The sequence below is a fragment of the Dromaius novaehollandiae genome, chromosome 6 (genome assembly GCF_036370855.1).
Source record: "Dromaius novaehollandiae isolate bDroNov1 chromosome 6, bDroNov1.hap1, whole genome shotgun sequence".
Lineage (NCBI taxonomy): Eukaryota > Metazoa > Chordata > Aves > Casuariiformes > Dromaiidae > Dromaius > Dromaius novaehollandiae.
In genome coordinates this window covers 36142514-36168942 of record NC_088103.1, presented here as the reverse complement: position 1 = coordinate 36168942, position 26429 = coordinate 36142514, and the positions used below count along the sequence as shown (strand labels likewise).

The 26429-nt window shown below is 41.3% G+C and overlaps 1 protein-coding gene across 2 annotated transcripts in view; it reads left to right on the top strand.

The window, feature by feature from the left end:
• LOC112993673 (VPS10 domain-containing receptor SorCS1) overlaps nucleotides 1–26429 on the top strand; it is a 315899-nt gene that overhangs the window by 225836 nt on the left and 63634 nt on the right. For both annotated transcript variants that reach the window (XM_064514196.1, XM_064514197.1), the window contains exons 6-10: nucleotides 403–467; nucleotides 9272–9390; nucleotides 11464–11553; nucleotides 17745–17924; nucleotides 22436–22582. In XM_064514196.1, coding sequence (XP_064370266.1) covers nucleotides 403–467; nucleotides 9272–9390; nucleotides 11464–11553; nucleotides 17745–17924; nucleotides 22436–22582 — 601 coding nt within the window. The remainder of the gene's footprint in view (nucleotides 1–402; nucleotides 468–9271; nucleotides 9391–11463; nucleotides 11554–17744; nucleotides 17925–22435; nucleotides 22583–26429) is intronic.

Sequence of the window (26429 nt, the reverse complement as noted above, 5' to 3'; positions counted from 1 at the left end):
ATTAGTATTCTGGAAAACATCAGTATCCTATCAATTAAAGTATACCGTATCTCACCCTGAACTGAAATACATCCTACTAGCCAAACGAGGGAGCACATCAGAATTTCAGGCACCAATCAAAAGACAAAATATTCTCCAGATGGAGAGCAGAAGGGAAGTAAAGGGATCAGAAATAAAGAACTCATAAGTACAATGGTCCTGATTCAATAAAAAGGTAAAATTTAATTGAAAATTTCAAGTTTATTTTAGTGATGACTCCAAAATGCTTTCAAAATGGTCAGCTCTTACTTGTGAGTAGGGGTTTAGTTCCAGCTAAACCTTATCTGTGAAATGAATGTCTCTGACAGTATCACCCATAATATCTTTTGTTTCAATGCACTTGCATCAGTCTTTCTCTTGCAGGTCTATGATGGGATCCAGTAGAGAGCCTGACCTTGTGCATCTGGAGGCAAAGACAGTGGATGGTCGTAAGTACATCACCTTCCAAATAGTGTCATATTCTGGACTGCCTTTGTATTCTTGGAACCACACAACATCATGATGAGGATCTGACTTGTCTTTGCTGATTCACTCACTTAATACGAGGGATTTGAACTGATACAAGGCAGGTCGGTCAGAAGAGAAGTCCTTCCAGTAAAGCAAAAAGTTGAGATTAACAGGCTATGAAAGGAGCTGAGAATATAGAAAGGATGAGTAGGTGATAAACACTATTTAGAGTTGGAACGTACCAAACTATTCTTTCTTCCCAGCCAATTTTTGATGATAGGAACATGACATTGGAGAGAAATTCCTGGGTTACGGAGTCCAGCTGCTTGTTGTTTCACACAGTACATAATATCATCTCATATAGCTTTACCAAATGTTCTAACAGACTTGGGATGCTCTGCCTTAGGTTCTACCTTTGAAAGCACCTCACTTCTCTCTCATTAGAAACCTTCTTTTAATGACCAGCCTAAATGTATTCTTCACTGTAATTGCTTGTCCTGTCATTGTCCTTCACTTTCATCAGCTCATCTCCCTCCCTACTCTGCCTCTTGAGGTGCTTTTCTCCACTCCAGTAGCCTCTTTTACCTGCAACTCCAAAATATTCTCCTAATTGGCTGTAAATTCTCTCAGGCACCCTGAGCCACCTGCTGGCCTTTTCTCCTCCCACCCATGCATCCTCAAGGTTTATCTTTGAGCTCTCCTGCCTTTGCAGAACTTCCTCCACGGATTTCTTTTCCACAGTACTGGATTGCCTCAGGCAGGCATGACACACAAGCAGCCTGGCTGCCATGGATCTTCTCATTGTAATTCCATAATGTTTTGTCTCTAAATAGCAACTTTACTGCAACATAACAAGCAGATTTTTGTTATTTGCAATGTGTATGTATTAATGATGCAGTCAATTAACTTCTTTAAGAAATGGATAAAATTCTCCCTTGAATTATGCCCCCAAATTCAACGGTGTTAGTTAAAAGGTATGTTTTGTCATTGGAAACTCAAAAAACTGTCCAGAAAGGTAACTTTAAGATAATCACTTTTTTAACTCACTTAAATTTAGCATGAAAGAGAATTTTTTGGAAGATGAGTTTTAAAAGGAAACTGTTGGGATAGAAATCATAAAGTTTTAAAGGTCTCTCATTTTCAGGATATGCAAGATTAGTAAAAGTGGAAGAATTTATTGTCTCTATTTCTTATTGTTTGTGTTCTCCTGTTATTATTGCTGATCTGAATTTCACTTATCTGAATGTGGCAGCAAGGCGAGGGACATAAGGCTTTCTGTTTCTGTGGACATGCTAAATGAGAATATACTATTCTAATAGGACAGTGCCTAACTTGGTGCAAAATGTTACTGTTTTAAGGCACTGGGAGTTTAAGGTCACTGAGATGAAGCACTGCAATCGATGTGTAAGGAGCTATGTTCTGTGACTGTGTTCTGGGGATGGGGGCTTTTGAGGGATGTTCAGCTCACACTGGGCCAAGAAGGTGGGTGCCATGCTCCAAATGCCATGAATGGTCCTGTTTGAGTTCTTAGACTGTAACAACATTTTGCACAGCTATTTCTGCAAAAGACCTCTTGAGTGCTTAACAAATTAGTATGCTTTATTATAGTATTCAAGGTGGAAACTAAGAAACAGGTAGATGAAACTGGCCTCACTGAGGATTCAGGCACATTAGTAAAGCATTGTGGAATAACAAATTACTGTTTGCCAATTGAGCTCTAGTAACTGATCCTGCACATGTATTTTGGCTCAGTTGTGAGGCAACACAACTTAAGCTGCTCTGTTTAGGCAGTGACAGAACTAGAAGCGTGAATCTAGCTCTGCCGTCCCAACCTTCAGCTGACACTGACTTCCCTTGAAGAATAGTCCTTAGGATGAAACTTCTACCTACAAATCAGGAGGTCCCCAGCTCATCAGCAGTGAATGCTAGCATGTTGGACTTGCCTTAAGTGCGTGCTCTGTTTTTCCAGTTCTTCCAGGGACCACTGTTCTCTGGCAGAGGACTAAGGTGGGCAGCTAGACGCAGAAAGCTTTGAACATATCACAGCATTTTTTGCCAAAAGACATTGGGAAGCACTGCGGGTCACAGGATTTTGTGACTGAGGAAGGCTAAGAGCATGCACATGTTCAGTTACTCTAGTTACCATGACTGACTTGATGTATTCAGGTCGCTTGGTTCCTAGAGTCTTAAGTACTAAGCCAGTCTCCTTTCCTGGATGAAATAACCACGATCCTCCAACTGATGAACAAATCTTTCTCCTCTGGACTGAAGCTGGTGTGTTGCTGCAGGTGAAGTGATGGAGTGAAGTGTTTTAAAGTGAGAGAGAGACCTTTTTTCAAGCTGAGGTTAACTTGCGAATAATTTTTCTTTTTCTTTTCTTTCCTTTTCTTTTTTTTTGTTACTTATTTACATTCTTGCATTTACTTATTTATATTTTGCTTAGCAGATCTCTTTTGAGAGCTTACCAAGTGTAAAAATTCAATAAAGGGATTAAATTTGAAAAGGTAGTCTTGCCAAAACAAGGCAGAGAGAAAGAGTGAAGGGAGCTGTGGTGGGAACCACCACACAAAACATACAATAAAATAAAAGATCTTTAAGTGGAAACATAAGGACTAAGCAAAAACCTGCTGAACAAGTAACAAGATAGCTTCATTCTTGTGCTGCTGTCTTTTCCAGCAGAAGCTGAGCAGGACAAGTGCAGCTTGGGTGAGAAAAAGTAGAAATGTCAGCAGAGTATGGTGTTAGCCCATCTCCCTGGCAGGGTTGTCTGAGAATGTCTATCAGCAGCAACCTTAGTCTCGGACTTTCTCTGCTAGAATACCAATAAGTCAGTATCTCCACTCCCTGATTAGAGACTGTCTGTGCATTTTATTTATCGTATTTATATACATAATGTAAAAGGTTTACAAGGACTGAAATAGGAGTCTCTTAGTAGGCATAAATCAGCACAACTTCACTGGCATGATGATTTACACCTGCTGAGGATTTGGCCAGCAGTTTTGTGCCTGAGCTCACATGCTCCCCTCTCTTTTTTGTCTGAGATTGATAAAAACCTGGGCTCCTTCTAAACACACTGAAAAGTTCACTGTGTCTTATAGAACTAAGATGCAGGTATCACTGGAAAAACTGAGTACAGCATGTGCAGTTTAGTTGTATTGATGGAGACTGACAGAGTTGCAGGAGTAAACGGTGCCATTTGTTGTTTTTAATCCTGCTGTGTAAATGTTGGAGAGCACCAGACATTTTCATCTCGTCAGATATCCAAGTGGAGAAATGATGTTTTCATTTAATTTTTAAAGGCTTCAAGGCCAGTCTGAGTCAGACTGGGGCTGAGAGCACAGTAGTAAAACTGATTTTCCAGTTGGAAGAAGTTCACATGAACCTTATCTCACATTTCCATTTGTATGCCTGGGTGTCCCTGGTGTTGTGCTTTGATTTTGGAACAGGATCAAAAACAGGCTGGCAAAGTCAGCAGGAATTATGGCATTTTTTTGCCTAGTTTCAGGTCAACACCCCACTAAGACAATTAATCCCCTACAGTTCTTAACCATACAATGTTTGTCTTTGTTGTGTTCTCCCCCATAGTTGGCAGGCAAAGTGACTGGGGAAAGTTAAATCCAGGTTTGCTCATATGCAACTTTAAGTTCTTTTAGAAGGTGCATAAACTTAAGGCCATGCTGGCTTTAGGTTTGTGAAGAATTCATTAGCCCTGAAAGATCCTGAATAAATGGCTTTCTCTGGTTTGAGCTAGGGAGGTTTATCCCATTAAGGCCTGATTCATGCTAACTGACTTGGGACCATAATTTTTATTCATATGATCCCTACTGAGGAATCCAGGCTGTTGAATGGAATTAGAAAGGCAGATTCCTCCATGGCATTTGGAAACTAACTGGGTACCCACTGGCTCTCCAGAGAATAGCAAATGTGACTCAGAGGATGTCTAAGTGACAGTTTCTATATATGCAGGTCAGGAAATCCAACTTTTAAATTTATGAGACATGCATTTGCTTATGCAGATGGATGTCAATTGATTTTCAAATGAAGTTTTTAATGTAATTTTATTTTGTTTTATTTTATTTTTTTTTAATGAGTAGATGAAAAAAAGCTAAGGGGTTACCTGGAATGCTGGCAGAAATGTAGAGTTCCTGGTATTTAAAAAGTATTGTTCTTTGTTTTGCTTTTCTTCTGAAGTCCTGATTTACAAAACTTTTTTTTATTGAAAGGTAATTTAGATGCTGCTGTGATTGCAGGTAGGACCAAAGCATCACCTGGGGTCAATTGGCATGTTCTGCTGATGAACAGGGACTGAGCATCTGGCCAACGGTGTCTGAATCACAAAGTTGTGCTAAGACTTTAATTTCTGTTTTCACAGGATGTTGCTAAGGAAGAACAAGATCACTTCTGTAGAAAAAGCAAGTGGTCAACCTAGCCTTACAGTCCTTTCCTAACATAGCTGGAGCTATGAATTAATTCCCATAGTGCTCTAAACCGGTGCAGTGTTTTTTTCCTGATTGTAGCTGATGATTAGTATTTATCCTGCAGAATGAGGCTGGTTAGTTTTGCTAATTATATCCTTATGGTAGAAACAGCAGAAGATATACTCCCCCATTCAGAGAAAGACTCCTGACTGATGTGCAATGAAGAAAGAGGAGTAGCAGGATAAAAACAGATTTGTGAGTAGTTAGTAAATGGGCTGGCTGCATTTCACTGATCTTCATTACTGGTTAATTACTTTGCAGTTGCTGGAGAGTTGTGAATATATTCCCATATCATAAACGTTTCACAAATGAGCATTCAGACCAGACTGAAAAGGATAAAAAACAGTTGTTCAATGTCTTTCTTAAAAAATAGAGTAGAAAGATTAAATTTAATTATCACAGAACATGCAATTAAATTGTGGAACTCATTGCCACAGGACATTATGGATATTAAAGGTTTACCTGGGTTGCGAAGGCACCTGGACAAATTCTTACAGTCTTTTCTAGGCTGCTGTTAGTAGTCACTTGTGGAGATGGGTTGCACATCTGGAACTTTCAGTGAGATTTGTTGCCACCATGTTCTTATGGTTCATTAGTCAGCGAGTGCCAGTCATCCTTCAAAAGCAGAAACTATCCCTCATGTCTAAGCTGCTCAGTAATGAATTAAGATACTCCATAGTAGATCTGCAAGGCAAAAAAGTCATAGATTGCCTGGATGCTGTTTGTCTAAACTCCTGATCTGTCCTTTAGTGGATTTATTTGTAGAGAGCAGGATACATTCCTCAATGAATTGCAAACAAGAAAATAAAAGGGAAGAGGAGGAATGATACATCTATAATGATTAGTTCCCTTGGATATTTTTTCTGAATCTCTTTATTATCAAACAACTTTTTCCAAAGACACTTATGCAAGCTTAGACTGGAAAGCAATGGGTATTAGCATTTGAGTTGTTAGCCAAAATAACACTTCCCAACAAAGTGTCCTGCAGGAAGTCTGACTCTGCTTTATGAAGGGATGTGGCACTCTCCTGTGTGCTTTTGCATTGTCTCACCAACCTCTGGTAACTGCTGCCAACCCCCCTGCTGTTGAGCCATGAACATGTGTCTAGGATAGGCTGGATCCATCTCCCTTGAAAACCTATTAGCTAGACCTTGAGCTAAACAGAAAAGTTTGGAACATCTCATGTCACAGGATACCCCTGGCTCTCGGTTCCTGAGAGTGTTAGAATTCACCATTCTTCTTGACCACTAAAACAGATTAACTTATCAGAGGTTTCCCTTATAGGACATCTCTTCCATCCTTGTGTTCTGTGACTTTTCTTGCTTCCTCTTTAGAAGTAACTGCCATTCCCAAAGAAGAATCCTACTCTATATGTCTAAGCTGTCTAAATCAAAGTGTTTGGTGGGGTAAGGGCTGGGAGTTGCTATATATTCTTCTCTCTAGGCACAGCATGACTTTGTTGTTGTATATTAAAAACAGCAGCTGTTGTTGGGGGTGAGCATTCTGGAAATGAAAAGCATAATATCCTAATTACCTATGGCAGGGAAAACATCTGTGTAGGAAAACTAATGAAATTAATTCCAGGGCTTAGCAACTGAATACATTAATTGACATTAATTAATGCTAAATTACAAAGCTCTGCCAATGGAATCACACAAAATGTCCATGAGAATCAAATGCCAAAACAAAATCACTGAGTTAATGTGAGCACAGCAAAACTTTCCTTAGGAAGAAGGAGAGATCCAGGCACAGCAAGAAACCTACTTTTCCTTCTTTCTGTCTTCTATAGCAAAGGGAGCTTTTCTTGGTGTGCACATCAGGGGTTGGGAGATCAGCTTAACTGATTCCGATGTTCTGCCCTTTAGCAGTTATTGCTAGCATTTTAGAACTGAAGCTATGGAGAACTGCATTGTAAAAGTTCACAGGAATTGCCTTCGTAAATCTCCATCAACGGGGCAATCATTGCTATATAGACTCCTGCGATCATAGCAGAAATAGATGTATTCCGTATCCCTCTATTAATGCGGGACCGATTTGACTTCAGTCACCTCTAACAGGTTAATCCCAGGTTAGCTTGGCCTGGTCTTTATAATTCCTTCTGGAAGAGATTCTTTAATCTTCCTTGCCAGCCAGTTCTAGTATCTTCCTATCCTGAATCCTGCCTCTGATCCCACAAAACTCTGTGCCATGTGATTCAGTCTCACATGTGAAAAGCAACCCAGCCTTGCCAACAGGACAGCTCAGGAGGTGGCATGGTCAGCCGTTTCAACCAGTTGCTCAGCATGCCGCTTTATTTAAACTCAGGATGAACTAGGCATTTCCCTCGGGACTCTTGAGACAGAATGAGAGAAGATGAATGTGGTGGCAGGTGTAGGAATCTGTTGTTCATGATACGATTGATTGATTTTAGATGATAAGTGGGAATCAGTTGTGTTGCAGATGGACAGATGCGTGTCCATTCTTCATCTTACGACTAGGAAGGCACATGCTGCACCACCCAGTACTAGTGGCAGAAGAGGCTGTGACCTCCCATCCTCTTCCTTCCTGGGAGCATGGGGACAGAGGGCTGAACTGCTTTGAAAAGGGCACTTTTCCAAGTTCATTGGGATGAGCAGGCTGGGAGTTGTATCTGTTCCTGCCCTCTCGTGGCTAATGTGGAAAAAAACATGTCCCTGTGAAAGGAAATGCTCTTTGATTATGCTGTCTGTGCTGTATTAATTAATGTTTTGCAGTGAGCTGTGAGAGAGCAAAATGTTATAAACTGCAGTGACTAATAGTACTTAGCACTTTATATATTCCAAGACCTCTGCAAATGTCAGGGTAAAATCACCCTCATCAGACTTTCCTGAAGGTTCATTTCCTTGCATATCTGTTTCAAGCAGGAATCAACAAACCTTAGAAACAAGGAGAGAAATGTCAAATGATAGATTTTAATTAAAATCAAGATTAAATATGAAATGGGAAAAATCCAGCCATTTCTATTTCAGTGGAAAATTCTGTTTCTCTAATCAGAAGGTGGTAATTATATCAAACAAGGGGCTGTCTTCTCCAGCAAGGAAGATTAGAAGTAGCTCTAAGATTAAATGCCATGTAGTGTTTCTGTCATAGAAGTGCTAATACTAAAATGCCAAAATCCTTCTCCCTGCAAATCAGCTTTGTCCTTAAACAAAGTGCAACTTTGTAATTGAGCTGAAAGAGCCTAAATTGAATGCTGAGACTTCTGTATTCTGGGATAAATTACCACGCTGAAGAAATTCAAATTGTTTTTATTCAGATGATGGGTTAAAAGATGAGCATCCTCCAGTACTTCAGAACAGGAGTCGAGGAAGCCTTATATGGTGACGGTGGGTGAGATGGCTTTAGGGCTACATTTGGGCCATTTACCTTGAAGCATAAGACAGACTGAAGCTGCTAAGGCCTCTAGTTTCAAGTGAGATTGTAATGATTGCCGAGGTCTGCCAGAGTCCACTTATCTACACTGTCAAGACAGAGCCAGGTAAGGCTCCTGAACAGAAGGAGATCTGAATTACTCTCCAGAACTTAAGTGCTATAGGAAGTGCAGAGGTGCTCCCTGGAAGGGGTTTTCAGTGGCAACACCTTGGAGCAGGTGTCCTCTGAAGGTGTCCTTGCACTTGTGTATGCTCTAGACCTTGACCATGGGGATGACAGGGAAACTAAAGAGGCTTACCACAGAGAATATCTGTCCTGCAGAATAGACACAACTGTTCAGATGCATAGTCACTCTGGGAGTCACAGGATTCAGGTTCTGTTTGTTGCCTCTGTAGAGGATCTTTCACAACTGTTGTTCCCTCACTGTGTTAGTCTTTTAATTTAAGCTTAAGCTTGGATATCATCCAAGTCAACTGAACAGGGCGGGTAAAGGTGCTGAAGGATAGCCCCTTGGCTAAGTTTTTGTCAAACCTGAACCCCAAGCATTATGTTGCACTTTCGAATGTTGCATGGAAGCACAAGAGTGGCCTGGTATAATCAGGTCAGCAATGCTTGGCTTCCTCTTGATGCGAAGGAGCAACATGCAGCTCTGATATCTGATTTAGAGTGGAATGAAAGAAATAATGGGAAGCTAAGCCGAGTGAATAAGGAAGGACCTTAAAGGAGGAGAGCAATGGAGGGCAGGTCTATCAGTTACGTAGGAGAAAAGTGTTGTGTTGGATGCAATGGATGATGTCATTTCATGTCATGTGACACTGGGAAGCAGAAATCCTGCCTCAGCAAATCGGTTTGTGGCAATAGGAAGAATCTGTGCTCAGGATCTCAGAGGTATCTTGTTTTTGTCCTTTGCCTTTCAGATGCTCAATACATCACCTGCAGGATGCAGAACTGCAGTGAAGCCACCCGCAGCAAACCCTTTCCAGGCTATATTGACCATAATTCCCTTATCGTCCAGGATGATTATGTCTTCGTTCAGGTGCAGAACACCCTCTTCTCTTATTTATTTTGTTATTTTCTATTCTATTATTTTCTCTTCCCTTCCTTTTTTACGCGTGTGTGTGTTGTGAGTGTCTGTGCAGGTGTATTAATCCCCAACTAATCAGGCAACACTAGATCCATAATAAAGGCACTCAGTGGAGTGTAGCAGCTTGTCTGAGTGCTGATAGGGTTCCTTCTACCCCTGCTTCAAGTATCTCATCACCACAGGGTCACAGAGTTCCTGGCTGGAGCATACACCATGTGTACTGGAGTAATCTCCTGCAGTCTCATCCGCACCCTAGGACTAGTGGCTCTCACCCCCCAGCTTGCAGTGACACATCAGTCATCTGCTGTCACAGGGGCAGTAGACCACAGCTTTTATTGAGCATGACAGGGAAACAGAGAAGGGAGGGAGGGAATCGGGAAGAACTGAAGGAGGAGTAATCAGGCTTTATTGTTGTGCCTCACTTGTGATTAGAGTGAAAAGGCTGGAGAGAAGATGTATTCAGCCAAGCTGTGTTCCAGGTGAGAGCCAGAGAATAAATCCGAACTGCTGTGGGTTCCACGAGCCTGCTGCCAGTGTCCGTTTACTAAGAGCTGAAGCAGACCAAAAATGATAACAGAAGTGCAGGGAACATGGAGGTGAACTGGAAATCATTAGGTTTCAACTGGTCTCCCAGACAGTTCATATTCTGCCATGCTTAGGGGTGGAGGGAAGAGAGTGGACTGAGATTTTAAATCGAGCGAGTTGATTTCTAATTACCCTTAGTTAATGAACTCAATCATAAACACCAATCTAAATCATCCACAAATAAATCTGGAACATACGTTCTGCAATAGCCTTTGTGCACAGTGTGTCTGAGGCATAAATAAAATGTTTATGAGGTAAGGAAAACAGGGGCACGCATCATTGTTCAGACAAACTCTCCGATTTCAGAGTGGCTGTGTGTTTGTGACATGAGTGACGCAGGAGCTGGGGAGTTTCTCTTAGTATCTGAATTGATTCATTGCTTTGTCACTGATGCCGTGGTTTTGTGCTCTTCAAGATTGTATTTGCTGTTCTAACCTGATTTCACTGCACACCGTAGATAAGTCAATCCATTTGCCCTCCCTAAATTCCATGCTGGGAACTCCTAACTTTTTCCCAACTTTTAAAAATATATTTGAAGAGCTTTAGAATAAGAAATAGTTCTTATTTTTACCTAATCTGGTATGAACTTGTATAATGTATCTTGCATTTTAAACTACTGCAGTGCATTTTAAAACACTCACTGCTAAAAAGAAGTCTTGATAAGCCCATACAGCAGGTAATTAAAGCAAAGTTCTGCATGGAGGATTCCTTGGAATATTTGTTCTTCAGTATCTTTCATCCAAGGATTTCAAAGTACTTTGCAAACATTGATTATGCTTCAGCAGCACTGGGAGTTAGATAACATTATCAGCTTTACCCTCTTCCTTCTCCTCCCCCCCCCCTCTTTAATAGGTGGTAGAAAATGAAACCACACATCACTTAAAAATAGCTTTTTCAAGGTATTGTCGTTACTATTGAGACAAATAAATAGCCTGATTCACAGAAACACCAAATCACCACAGCTCTTCCTGTCTTCAGGAACCGTGAATGCTTAACTGATCTGGAAATACATGGAAATGGTTGCTTGTGCAAGGCCACTCAGGAACCAGAACCAGATAGAAATAGAAATCAAGCATCTTGTCTGCCAATCTGCTGATCTAACCAGCAACCTACACGGCAGCTCTACAGAGAGCAGACTGTTTTGTGGTAAGGCAGAGGGCACATAAATGGCCTAAATTAAGCCAGGACTTCACCTTCCCCAGGCTTTCACCTGAAATTCTGGCCTTTGTCTTTGCAGAAAATGGAATTCCTCTTACTCTGTTTTTTTCTAAGCCATCAGTTTGATCAATGGTTATTTGTCACCTATCACAGTACTACAGTTTTAAGCTACTGCCACCAATACCGTGGTATTTACCTTGACAGTTTTTGCTTGATATTTTCCATGCTAATAAAAAAAGACTGTAAAAAATCCTGATGATAACTTGCCTGCTTTTCTCATAGTTGACATCAGGAGGAAGACCACATTATTACGTTTCTTATAGGAGGAATGCATTTGCACAGATGAAGCTGCCGAAGTATTCCTTGCCCAAGGTAGGCTACTGTTGCTGGAATGCTTATACGTACCTAGAGATTTTTTGATTGTTCAGAAATTATTAAATCCTATTAGTAATCACAGGGTGAGCTGCAATGAATGAAAATGTTATTCTTCTTTAGTAGAACATTTGTAAGCAGAAAAGAACTTGGAACAAAGTCAGTGCTTTAGCTAGTCAAGGGCATCAGCATGAAATGTAGACTGATGCCGTGGTCCATGTCAGTTCCCATTACATTATGATTAGCTAACAGTGTTTTGAGGAGGTTCTCTGTAGTCTTAAAATTCCATTTTCCTGCTGCTGTCCTGTGTGGGTCACTTTTTGTGCTTTGCCTCATTAGTAGATTTTAATGGGAACCAAGCAAAAAGATTCTTTGTGTGTCTGCTCCATATCTTCCCTAATTAAGAACAATGGTGAATTAGCATTGGAGCTTGAAAGGATATTGCTGCTTTCCGGAGCTGGATTTTTTAAGAGACCTATCTAAAATGTGTCAGCAGAAGAAAAAGTGCTCCATTTTGAAGAAATCATGGTTTTGCATCTGGGCTTCTAATGGCTTCTTAGACAAAGACAGAGAATGTTTTTTGAGGGTCTTTCATTTCTTGATAGCATGGCTTTAATGAAACTTAGGCTCAAAGGTGGCAGATGATCCTGTGGTTTCTCTGCAAGATCTAACATCTGAAGGCAAATGACAATCCCTGGTTAACTTCTGGAAATGCCAAAGGAAAAGAAAACAAGTGCAAGATCAGCCTGTACCTAGAAGTTGAAAGAATACCAGGTTTTGTAGATGGAAGTATTCAAAGGGATAATTTGTCTATTAGCACAGCCGGCTGTCTTTGACTCCTCACCCCAACTGATCCATTTATAGTGGATTGACTGGAGATGGTCTTCATCATATATCCGGACTGCAGCTCAAACCCATGCTTTCAATGCCATACCTAACCTGCTCTGCCATTGCTTTGCTCCTGTTTATGTCAACCGAAAACCTAAGCTTACAGGATTTTGTGGACCCTGCCAGAAGCCACAAGACACAGAAGACACAAGAAACATAACCTGTGTAAGGTAACTTTAGTAAATTCTTTCCAGCAAAGATCAACACCCTTTTTTTCCTAGAAGATATACAGATTTGGGGAATTATTTCCCAATGTACCTCTTTCTACACTCCCAGGCAAAGCCTGTACTTTGTGTAAAACTCTGGCTGTCCCAGAATCTTCAGTCATGTTTAAAAGTATTACTCTAAAGCGTAGTTTAAAAATTCCTGTGCAGGCAGGAAGGAATTACTCTGTCAATACAGATCAAATTTGAACGGGTGTTTATTTGAAATAGCCCTTAGCAAAGGAACTGCATTTTTAGGACAGTTGTTGCAATGCCCTACCAGAATTGTCATTTGCACCTGATTCCGACCATCTGTAAAGAGACTGCTTGCTTCGAGATGGTTGCCTCCTTTACCTCCACATTTATATCTCCAAGCGTCCACCATCTCTGAGATCTCTGGAGAGAGAGGGGGAAAATGCACTACTACTAAGTTTCAATTTGTTCTCCGTGAATGGGAAGCAATATATTTGTGTTATTTGACCCAAAGAAAGAGGCAGACATTTAAGGAGATAAGATGCCTTGTCACAATCACAGAATATCTTCAAAGGCTGAAGAGCTGCATTTGGCCTGGAAGGAGCTACAGTGGAACTGTGGCTGTCTGGGAGGCTGCTATCAAAGCAGGATAGCTGCTTTTATTAAAAATGCACAAAGCACCGTACTATTCAAAGGAATTAAAACACACAGCTCATTTTATGCCTAAATTCTCTTTTATCTCCTTCAGCTAAGAACGTGGGACCAAATATGGTAAACAGTGCTGAGCGACTTCTGAAACTGAAGACTGAAATATCAAGCTCTTTACCTCGGTGTGTTGCTCCTGAACTGGAGGAGTGTGGCAGTGGGCTGCTTTAGCAGGTTATATTGCTTCTCAGGCAGGAATGGCCTATAGCAAACCCAAAACCAAAATATTCTTGCTACAGGCACTAATTGTTAGCCTGATAGCCAGTTTGCGTAAAAAGCCTGAATGAGCTTGGAACTGTCTCCCATAGAACAATATGTCTGTACATTTGTGTACAGATTGTGTTAACCCTGCAAATGGTCTTTATTGAGACCTGTTAATTCCTGCAATGGGTTGCTACTGCTCGCTCTGTACAACAGCACCATGATTTGGGCTCTGACATAGACTTTATAGTGCAGCTTATTATAATCAGTTGTGAGAATAACAATATGCACCTTAAGTGTACACACAAGATTCTCAAACTTGCTCCATTTTAGACCAATGCACAGGGCAGACATCTGTGAATACAGAGGCAAGACAAACAATGTCTCTTTTAAAGAAGACATGTCCTGGGGCTGGGTTGACTGGGGTAGCTGTTTGTGGTACCTCCATTTTAAATCTATGACTGTCTTTTGACCTTAGAATGCACACCCTGATGGAGGAAGCAATAACCCCCCTTCCTCCCCCCCCCCCAAAAAAAAAGTCCTGAAATACAGACCTTAAAAAGAGCTGACAGTCCCAGGAATGGACAGGATAAAACAGGCATTACACAACCCTGCAATTTTAACTTGCCAAGAAGAAAAGCTCTCTGACCAAGTGCAAAAAGGGGACCTGAAGCATATTTAGTGATTCAGAAAGCCTTGGCCTTTAGTTATTTGAGTAGACATTTGATCAAACCCATGCACAGTATTGTGGTCTTTTGTCTTTGGAAAGACAAGAAGGACAGATGGCAGAGCTGCATACTAATGTACTTCCACCGTGTCCTGGAGCAGAGGGAGGAATGCTCAGGCTCTCTGTAGACAGATGCATGAGGAGCCCCTGAAGATGGCAATGGCTGTGTGAGAAAGTTGCCTTGCTCTGCTTTCCTTTTCTCTTCCCTTTTGTAGGGCGGTAAAGTGAATTTCTGTTGGAGCAGAGAAGGGTTTAGGGAAGCTCTTACTCCATGTCAGGATGAATGCGATTTTTTGGCAATATTCCTCCCTCAAAGCACTCGTCCCACTTACAAAAAAAAAAAAAAAAAAAAAAAAAAAAAAGGCAAAGATTTTTCTGCTAGGATGACTGATTTCCATATTACTTGCAGGGGGATGGTGTTCCTTGTGGCAAATCTGATGCTCTCAGTATGGCAGCATGGTGTGATATGTTGAGGCCAATACAGAAAACCTCATAAAATGGGTGTAAACTATCTGCTTGTGGAGAAGAAGCCCAAAGACGGTTTATTGCTGGAAAAACAATGAGCTTTTACCAGAAATCCGCAGTAGATGATGCCTTCTACCAGAATTGACCTTTTGTCAATGTAATTTTTCATGTAGTTGGCAAGAAAGTTTGAAACTTCAGTCTTTTCTCCTTCCTACTGGACTGTAGAGTCGATCTATTCCAACTTCGCCTTTGGTAGAGCAAGGCAGGAAAGTGGACACTGGAAAAGGAGAGAAGGCCTTTGTCAGTGCTCCAGAGATTGTTTGGAAGAGAAGAGCAGCAGTGTGGAACTACACACCAGTCTCAGCCTTGGCAGCACACTTTGGAGACCTGGATGTTAAATTGAATGACTTTCTCCAAAAACAGCCTTTGACAGTGGCCCTCTGTGCACTTGACTATATTCTGTTAAATTTTCACTACCATAGGTAAACAAATCTCGCTCGTCCTGTACCAGTTGCCTCTCTCCTGTGACCTCAACTCTGGTCTGAAGAAGAATTCAGTCATTCTCCATGTTTGAGTTTCAGCTCTTCTTTAAGATTCATGCTTTACTGTGATGTAGAAACCTTGGCACTTGCATCAGGACTGAGAAATGACAAAGGTTTTCTAGCAGATGATTCTGCAGAACTACAGGCTCAGGTCGAGATGAGAAATGAAAGCCAATAACCTTAAAGGTTTCTGTCTCCTGGCCATTCATCTCTCCTAGTGCATGAGCTAGAAAGTCCAGTGCATTAGTTTTGAAAACATGACATTTCCATGACAGGGATTTGTCCTGGTACATATAACTGGCTCAGATATTGGGAGTGAATGTGATATGCTAGTTAATACTGATTCTCCCAACATAGAAACTAAAAATCTCTAATGTTGCTCAAAGACATGTTTGACACACATGTAACAGTCCCCTTCTATCAAACTGTTGCATTGTACCTGCATCTGTTGGGCAAGGCCATATTCAGAGGAAAAGTTAACTGATCCACAAAGGTAAGCAGTTGGAACATTGTCTTTGACTTTCTGCACTACATGTATTATGCCAGTTCTGTCTCAGTCTGTGCTTCTCCGGGGTTAAATTCCTTCAGCCTTACTGGGATCTTCTTAGACTTGCATCCTACAGCATTATCTGATCAAAACTCAGGAAGTGTCTAGTGAATAAATTATCTTACTTGCCTGTTCAGCATTTATGAAATTGCCTTCAGTTTTCCCTGGTGTTGATCAAAATATCTTCTTACATCTCTCCCCCAGTTATTACAAAACTATTGATTAAAAGTTAATGAAATTGTATATTGCAGTTTTGCTCATAATCTCTGTCTGTGTTTCAGCAGAGAGGTCTGTCCATGTTTGTGTGCACATATCCAAAAGCTTAAGCTGGAGATTAGAGCTGTGCTTCCTGATGCTGCCTGAAGCACCTTAGGAACACCTACTCATCAAACTCTACCAGCACATTGACTAGGGTGACAGTCTGAAACAAAGAGCCTCCGACAAGCAGCTGCAGCAGTAACTTCTACTAGCACAGCTGCAGAGAGAGTGCAGCTGTACAGCTGTACAGCTGCAGAGCTGTACTGGAGAGAGGATATCTGTTCACAACCACAATTAGTAGAAGCCAATGGGACTTACATTGTCTTTCCTATCACCTTAGGAATTGACCCAATCCATTCCTCCACAAAATCAGGCCATTTTATGGGATGCTTTTTACTGCAGCACAAAGAAGCAAGTAAATCAAGTGAATATCCATCCACTCTGATACTCAGATCTGGATCTGGTGAACAGACAGCTGTTCTGAATCTTAAGTTGATGGTGGATCCACTTAAAATTTATAAATCAGATTTATTCCCTGTATTATTTTTCATCTTTATATTACTGGTCTCCATCTGGAGCAGTAAACACCCCTACATATCCACAAGAAAGCAAATTGTCAAAGATTATTATTACCAGAAGACAGAAGTAGCATCAGTTTCCAAAGAATGTGTTTTCTGGTTAAGTTCCCAGTTTTGCATACAGAAAGCTCTGGCTGATTCATGTAAGCAGAACAACTTTGGGATATGTGCCCAAAGCAGACAGAACAGCTGAATCTTTTAGGAATCACCTGGTGCTAAGAAATCTGCATTTCTTTTCGTAACTCCACAGATTTTTAAGGCACCAAGGAACTCGGGGCTCCTGTACTGGGCAGACGGAGCCTGGGAATTTCATTATAACTGTCTCCCCGCTAGCAGCTTTTGGGGTGATGATTTCTCCTGGCAATGGTAGAGGGAATCAGGTTTAATAGAATTTTTTTTCAATTAAGCTCTTTTTCATTGCTTTCGACCTGCTGTAGCACACAGACCAAACACAGAAAAGAAAAACAAAACCTCACTCATAAAGCTAGTGACCTAACTACCGTTCTGCTCTTTGAATCTTGTGAGCCTTAGAGTTGTCTTTCTGTTATATTGTTGGGATGTGTTTCGCACAGTGGCCCACTCTCCTAGGTTACATTCATTAAAAATAATAAACAGCAGCAGCGCTGGCTGCAGATCACCCCAGCAGATCCTTCATGTATCAGTTCCCATGCACACTTGGTGCCTAGGAACTATGCAAGAAGCATGTTTCAGGTGCTGCTTTTTTCTTTCTCTTTTCCTTTAAAGAAAGCATTTTTAATATGTCTAATTTCACAATCACAAATAAAATCATTTAATTGCGAAACAACACCCCCCACCCACAATACTCATTAAAATGAAAATTTTGGTGAGGGGAAAAAAAGTGCTGCTATATAATGCTATATTGCCAATATAAATGTTCAAATGACACCTCATCAGTTAATTACCACTTTGAAAATTGGCAGAGAGCACGTGTGGATGGAATTCTCTGCTTTCCAGAGTGTTGTGTACAGTTTCTGATTAAACTTCATCCTAAATATATCTCTTGCTCCTCTACAATTATCATGGTGCCCTTCAAAATGACAGAGCAGAACTCCCTCTAGTAACATTCCTGTTTTCTTTCCTTAGGACATGCATGTTATCAGCACGGATGAAAATCAGGTGTTTGCAGCTGTTCAAGAGTGGAACCAGAATGATACGTACAACCTGTATATCTCCGACACCCGAGGGGTGTACTTCACCCTGGCCTTGGAAAATGTCAAGAGCAGTCAAGGGCTGGAGGGGAATGTCATGATTGACCTCTATGAGGTATGTCATAACTCCAAATGTCTCATTCCTAACTCAAGAGTTCATGTAACACAAATACCATTGTCTTTTTGCACATCACTCTCGTAGTACCCATGTGAATAACAGAGCCTTATGGCTCTAGTGGCTAAATACAGTTTTACCTCCTTTTATTCAAGGATCTCAGTGCAATCAGCTGAATTCCAAGGCCAGGTTTTGCATAGATGTGTAAGTTAGGGACTAGCCTGATAGCACAAACGGATTCACTGGTGTACTCTTATGTAGGTCTCAGGTGAAGAAGAGCTCGTGTCTATGTAGGAATGTGTGTAGTAGAAGATGTAGTGGAATAGTTCATTCAGTCCCTAAGAGGAACTCTTAGTTTCTCAGCCAGAATCCTGCTGCCCCGAGTGCCCTGAGCCACCATCAGTCCAGCCAGTTGCTCTGAAGACTCCTAACACTCTGCTGTTTTTATTGAATTTCTGAGAGCCTAAGCTCTTGTTTTAGAAGGAAGAAGAAACAGCCGTTTTTAGCCACCTCTGTCACCCTACCCATCTTGGGCTATTCTGGGAATTGAAGTAATTTTAAATAGGCCCTCTTGGGCAATCGCATAAGCAGGGAAACTTGGAACCCTCCTACCTCATCTTGATGTTCCCTTTGCCCTGAACCTTTTCCTGACAAATGTGCAGTCTGCCAAAACTTACCTGTAAGAAGGCCAACTTACATTGCCTTCAATGATTACTGAACCTAAGAACAGGACTTTGAATATGTCCTTATACTTCTCTTGCTCTGCTGCCTGTCTTGTTTCTGGAGACAGTGCTTTAGCTAATACAAATTTGATCCTCAGTTGCTGTTAGGAGGGTCAACTTTTTTCAGATATCTTCCAGGTGTCTTTCTGACTATTTAGAACAAAAGCCATGAACCAGCTCTGAGTTCCTTTGAAAAAGAAGATGCTTCCTTTATTTCCCCTTTACCACCTGAATATTAGCTCTGCTACCCAGGTTGCCTTCAGCTCCTGTTTTCTTGGAAACCACCTTGAAATATCCATACAGAAAGCCGGAGTGTTGTGCATAATTGCATATGAATTGCAGGAGGATGGGCACTGGCATTTCCCATTCCCTTGGAGGTTTTTACTGTTAATCTCTCTGCAATGCTGGCAGCCCATGGAAAGGCTGTTGCCTCTTATTACTGTCAGCTTGAGAAGCAGTTTCACTGCATTATGTAAAGGTGTCCTACATCCCAGGGGGAAAGGAAAGCCTTTGTTTTATTAGGCTGACAATACACAGTAACCCAGGTTGAAACTGATGGGATCAGACTTGTAGCGTCATATCTGCTGATTATCTAGATAGAAAGAATATTGGCTGACACTGAACCTGGCACAAACCTTCTTTTAAATTTGATGTTCTAGCTGGAAGGGAACAGAAAGCCATCCAGTGTGATTGTCCCAGTGGGGTTGTTGCAAATGATGACTGCTTAGGGGTAAATGGAGATGAAGAGAGAAGAAGAAAATCCATAGATGAATTAAAAAGAAGTGGAGAGATTGCAAAATCAGTCCTTGTGTGGTGATAGCCATATATTTAGAAAAGAAAGATTATTTGAGAAGATGATGCCAGAAAAAGGCATGTACATGTGTCTGTGTGTATGTGCTTCTCGGGTAGAATAGGTAGGTTCATCTGGTTGCATTGTAGTGAATGTGTTTGTGTGTGTAGACTCCTAAACTGGTTCTACATCAAAGATAAATCTGCTTGATGCTGCTCAGGAGGAAACTGCATTTGGAATGAAGAGAAAATAGAAGTTCTGCCCTAGTGCCTCATCACGTTCTTGATTCTCTCCCCTCGTAATTCAACAGGAGCCTTTCGCTGGGAGATTGTTTTTCCAGGCTGTGGGCTATTCTACAGCTGGACCTTGCAGAGAATGGGGAAACCCACTCTCTGTGGCACTCCTTCGTGCCTCTTGGACAGAGTAGGGCATGAGAATAGCTCTTCTTCCTACCTCCGGCTAATGCCAATACATTAGTAACACACTGGAACCAGTATTCAGAGGGTCTGCAGCAGCAATGGGGCTGTCCTAGAGACCATTCCCAAGAGCAAGGGAAGAGCAGGAGTCACTGGCCAATGGTTTTGAGTCCCCTCGCTGATTCCTGCACCTCTCCAATAGTATGGTATGGCTCTGCAGTTGGACTGGTCTGCAGCAAGACAGTCCTGCCTGTGGGAAGCCATGTACAAAATGATAATAGTTGCCCTCTTTGGTGTGGGGAAAAACTAGAATAAATTGTTTGTTTATTAATTTGGCCAGTGGTTGAAGAGGGAATGGAAATCTTTAGAGGAGAGAGCTACTGTGAGGAGATGTGTCTGTAGCTGTGAAGTATGTCTGTCATGTCTGGGACTTGCTTGTTTTTACCAGTATGTATTTCTGATGGAAGGTGTATTCTTGCAGTATGAAGCTGGTGATGGGAAGTGAAGAAAGTATTTCAAGTTGTGTGTTTGATTGTCTTGTACGAATCTTTCACCACGTCTGCGGACAGTGCATCTGTGCACAATGCGTATGTGTTTGGGTTGCCTACGGAGCCTCCGTGGGGACCGCTGTCATGCTTGTTGCTCCAACCATTTGTGGATGCAGTGCTTTCTCTAACATGGCTGTGTGCACAGCTGGGATTGTATGTCATGGATGTGTATATGCAATAGGTGTATCTCTTCCTACTGAGAGCACACCATGTATACTGTGTGCAGTCTTTTTTAAGATAAAGCTGTCCAAGACTGACAGCATAACTTACACTTTGCTTACTCTGGAAAGGACTCTCAGTCCCAGCCCATGACTGGAATCATAAAAAGAAAAATTCACGGGATTTCAGAGCACATTTATCACCTGATATATAAAATGTTCTTTAATCATTTATGGCCAGCATTTCACAGGGACTATAATACAACTATTTCAGTACAACAACAAAGAAAGGTACAAATGGAGGTATTGGCTCTGGCCTCTGGTAGCAAAAGCAGAACAATGTTATTTTTCCAGCCCTGGCTATTTATACAATACCACTGAGAGACAGAGAACACCTTTCTTATCAGAGTGCCTTTCTATCATGTGAAAGAAACCCTGTAAACTTAGTTGCATGGGAAAAACAATACAGTTAGAACATTCAAAATACTACCTTTTTTACTTATATCAACTATAATCAGTTAACTCCTTTATTTAAAGACTATTGCACCTTCTAGCAATCATGTCTAAGCCTTTAAGTGGCCTCGAAGTGCCTCAGTGCAATTACACAAGGAAGAAAGTGTTATTCAGAATGAATACAGTGTACTGTACCAATATACTGTACACTAGTAGTCCCATGGCATGGCAATAAGGTCCTTGCTGGCACTGATAGCATCTAAATTGAGCCCCGTAACTGAGAATGTCAACTGAGGCAGGCCCAGTCGTTTGTGGCTAGAACAAAGTCTGAATCTGCTATGACAATTTGCCACATGGTGCCATTCAAGTAATAACCTCTATTAATAAAAAGGCTTGGTAAGTGGTTCTGTGTACCAGTTCTGCAGCACAAGAAGAAATGGTGGACAACTTAGCAGACTTGATGGAAGACAAAGTTTCTGCCTTCCTCCCCTGCTCCTGATTTCTTTTCCCTTTTTATTGTAGCACTTAGATTGCAGAATGACAGCCTAACAAATTCATTAGCAAGCTGCAGCAGCTATTGGGCTATTGATTTTCAGTGTGCTGAGAAGATGAGAAACATTCTGCAATGTGAGTTGTAGTTTTTGGTTGACTTTTTTTCTCCCCACTGAGGCACTTCTGGGCTTGATTCCAATGCGAGTCTGTTAACATCACATCTTTCCAAAATACTCCTTCAGATCTCCTCTCGTAAAGCTACTGCCTAAAATACCGGGAATAATAAAGGGACCAGGATCTCGTTGCTGGTTCTGCTGCTAGCATTCTGGGTGGCCTAGAGTGAGTCGTCAATGCTTCAGTTTCCTCAAAATATAAAATCAGGATAAAAATACCTATATGCCCAAAGTTATCATGTTGAAATACTGATTATTATGAAGCTGAATTACTGATCATTGAGATCCTTAGATAAAAGGTCCTAAACAGGCTGTATGAGAATAGAGGCACTAAATAGCATGTGTTTGTGTGTGTTGCTGTTTTCTTTGCAAGACCAAAACTGCTGCTGTTTCCTCCTACTGGAGGCAAGTAATTGCCCTATAGGTATGTCACCTTTCAGGGGAAAGGATGCCTATCCAGTTTAAAGATTGTCACTTTACAGGGTAGCACTACTGACATCTTACCAGGTTCCCATGCTGCTTCTGAAATACAAGCCTTCCCCTTCCCATCTGTCACCTTTCCGCCTGTGACGGTCTTATCTTGTCTCCGGCCCCTCCGTTTGCCTTCCTCTGATGCTCACTGGCAATTTTTGCCCTGACATCTATTGCACTGACACAGCCATAAGATCCCTGTTGGTTTTGACAGGACAAGAGAGACACACATGTACACAGAACCTGCATCGGCTTAATCTATTTTTCAGCCATGTCAATTTTTCCTAGGTAGCAGGGATAAAGGGAATGTTCTTGGCTAACAAGAAGATTGACAACCAAGTGAGAACTTTCATCACCTACAATAAAGGGAGAGACTGGAGCTTGTTGCAGGCTCCGGACACTGATCTGAGAGGAAACCCCGTTCACTGTCTCCTAGTAAGTACATGGGGGGACTTGGGGCAGCGGTAACACACGAGAGAGATCTTTTTTTTTCAAGGTAACACCAGGAGAGCAGCTCATGCAGTGTAATTCATGGAGAGAATGCTGCATTTTAGAAGTGCAGTACATTAGGTTAGGGCCGGCAGATGGTTTTGCAAGAGCTGGCATTGTAATTTAATTTAATTTCTGGAACAAAAGAAAGGATTGCAGATCAGCTTCCCTCTGCACAACTGATGGTCTGCTCTGGAAACAGCAGGTGAAGCTGGACTCTGTTTCTGCGCAGTTGACTCTCTGGACACTAGATGGGAGGAGTGAGCTACCGTAGGCCCGTGAGCGCTCAGGAACCCTGAGAACTTGCCATAGGCTCAAATGAAGAGGGCTGTCTTCTTTCAGGCCAGTCTGCTGGCAATGTTGATGTTTATGATTTTCTCTTTGAGGTCAAAACTGAAAAGTGACACATTCATGCACATGTATGGGTGAATAGGTGTTGGGCATGTATGTTGTGTCTGTGTTTGTATTTATCAGTATCAATCAACATATAGATAAACCTTTAAACATTTATCATTATAGGTAAAAGTTTTCCAAGAGTGAAAGGAAAATCTAAGCAGCACGAATAGGTTTGGAAAACTCTGTCAGATTAGATAGGTTAGACTTTTCTGTGTGTATTTTTCAGCTTTTATAATCTATATACAGTACTGGGATAATGCTTTGAGAACTCTAGCCATTACAATTTTCAATAACTTTTATACTGCAAAAATGGTAACGTTTCAGATAGGGCACTACTTATACCACTCCTCCTGCTACTGTCTGGTACCTGCATGTTGCCTCCCATCACAAAAAAAAATGATTATTTCTCATTGTTGAGGCTGTAAGTTTGTTAAAATCTGAATCAGCTTTACATTTTGTGCATGGTATTGTGTAGCTGAATGTTACACTACTCTTTTAACTGAACCCCACACATTATTGCAAAGCAAAGAATATGTAACTTTGTATTTGAAGCTGTTCAAATAATTGATTTTTTGATAGAGCCAGAATGAAAGTCATTTCATTTTCTCTCCAGAACAGAAAAAATAAATAGGAAGGATTGTGGGTCAAACAAAAGACTTATTTCAGAGAAGGACCAAATTTGCTTGGGTTTGTTTTCCTTTTCTGTCTTTTTAAAAATTATATTTAAGGGCAGTTCTAAATTAAATCTTTCTTTAAGATGAAAACTGAAAAGATGGCATTCAGAAAACTTTGCAGACATAAAACATTTCTTTTTTTGTAAAGCAGTATCTGTAGAAGCCTTGTGTTTTTAATATGTAGTAACCAAATTTTAACTCAGGTGAACTTTTTTTAAAATAAAATACTTAACTTTTTCAAATTATGACCAGTTTTGCCATAAAACCAAGATTTTCAAGGTGAGAGTATAATATTTCCAGTAAAAAAACAAGAAAAAAACAAGAAAAAGAAGAAATATCAACCTTGTGGATGCATAAAATAATAAAAGTAAACCTCACTCTTTTTCCATAAATTTGAAGTTTGAACTCTAAGCAGAGGTCTTTCTTGCTGTTCTTACACATTGCTTATGAGAGATCCAACTTGCCATTGTGGTTATAAATGAGCCAAAGGTACTACTTGCAAGTTTTTAAAGAACAGTTGTGCACAGGAATTGTGCATTTTATATACAAGGGTATGCTGCCACTGCAGTTATCTGCTATATAGCAGCATGGAAGTGGTTGTATGTCTGAGTATAAACCAGAATTGGATGGCTGTCATGGGAGGAGGGGATTATGGCTCCCTTGAGTCTTTCTGTCCACACTGTGTCTGCCGTTGCACTCGTGGTCACCTGAGAGCACCACGTAGTCCAGCTGGAGTTAGATCAGTTGTGCCTATACAAGCTGGGAACCCCTCAGTGGTGGGGAAGTCGAACATCCCAGGTAAAGGGTCATGAGCAGGGACAGAAGTGTGGGGCACTTAAATTGATCCAAAGAAAACTCTTGGTTCTCTGTGGATTGTGTTTACATACAACTCCACTATGCACAAAACACTATTTAAACACTGGTCCATTTTTATCTTGCTCTCTACACAAGAATGTAGCTGCCCTGAGTATTGCTTCCACCACGTGCAAGCTTGACATAGACTTGTCATCCTGTTTTCACTGGAAAGCACCCACGTCTTACACCCTCTCTGACTTGGGCTGGGTCGGTGGTAGTCTGTAGGAATCTGTGCATTGATTTCAAGGGGTATGAGGCAGATCCTCAGTGGAATTAAACTATGGAGCTCAGGCTTTACTTTCCCAGAAAGAGAATAAAAGGAACTTTGTTGGCCCTTGCCTATGATAAGGCCAGAGCAATGTTTAGCCATGTTTAGTTTTCCTCTTCCCTTTGGCATGAGGTAACAGAGATGGGTAAGAGGTCTCTGGTGTTGTCCGAGCCTGTCTGAGCATTTCTTCATGCTTAGGTCATCTCAGACTAGTGCAATTATAACACAGCAAGGATCTGCTCAGCATATCAGGGTCTCAGGTGGTTGACTTGATAATTTGCAAGATGGGAAATAGAGGAGATCTGAACCAAACTGACTTACAAGGTCTTTTACAGGAGCAGTCTGCTTGCAAGAGAAAGGGAGGAGGGCAGTTTAGAAAATGTACCAAAGCTGCAAAGTAAAATAGCAATCCCACAGGAGAGAGCCAAGCTATTTAAAAATCTACTTTGAGCTTCACAGTTATGTTAGGGGGAGATGAAGGCAGACTGTAGAGTGCAAGGTTTGAGAAATGACAGAGAACAGAGTACAAGTTTTGGGAGTAGTAGGGGAAATTTTCTGAGCAGAACTACTAGAAATGTCATACATGCCTGGAAATAAGCCAGGGATCCATAGGGGCATTCTGTTCAGGGAAAAAAAATGGTGAAAAGGAAATGGATGAATTACTTGTGCAAATAATGAATTTCTTTTCTGGCTCAATGGCTGAGTTGGGGGGAAAGGGAAACAGGTCAAACAAAAAGTTTTATTCTCTAGCTATTTAATCTTTTTTTTAACCCTTTCTTGAAACCTGCATCAAGTTTAAAAATGAAAGTTACCATTTAAACTGGAACATTGAAATATTTCCTTTTGACTTTGAAACAAAGCTTTCCCCTGATTTGTTTCTTTCCAAATGAGCTCTAAGAAGAACTTATCTGACTCCAGAGCAGTGCGGTTCTCTCCAAAGAAGGGCTGTATATCCCTGTGCTCTTTCACTGCCTCACTGCTTCTGTTGGTGTAGGACTAGTGTAGGAACAGGCACTTCAGCTGTGGTGACGCTAATAGCAAGTCAGGTCAGGTTTCTCATTATGTTTACATAAAAGGTAGCAGGCATTACTGAGCCTGTGGAGCAGGTATTTAGATCTTCTTATATCCTAGAGCCAGGACATCTAGACCACATGTCTTGGAGACCTGAGAAAAGTAGTTTTGAAGATGATTCATGACTAGGAGGTGGCATTAACTCTTCAGGAATTCTGCTGGCTGGGGCTGGTTGTATCCTGCCAGCAAGCAGAGGGGCACTGTCCTGTTCAGGAACTGTAGTAAAGGATTATAGGGGAGCATAGGTCTATGGCAAGAAACCCATGGAGCTTGGGAGGTAAGGACTTCTGGATCCAAGTCTAAGAGGCAGGAGAGAGGAGAGATTTGCCTATCAAAATGTAAGATGCTGGTTGTGCCAAATGTGGGCACTGAATGTGACTTTGGTTGCCTGTTTTGCTGAAATGTCTTAACCACAAGCCAGGTGCTGTTACCCTCTGCAATCCCTGCTTGCTCACCTATTGCCAGGGAACCCAGTTTCCCCTGCTCTGAGACAATCCTGTTCCTAGTTAGTGCGGCACAGCTGTGGTAT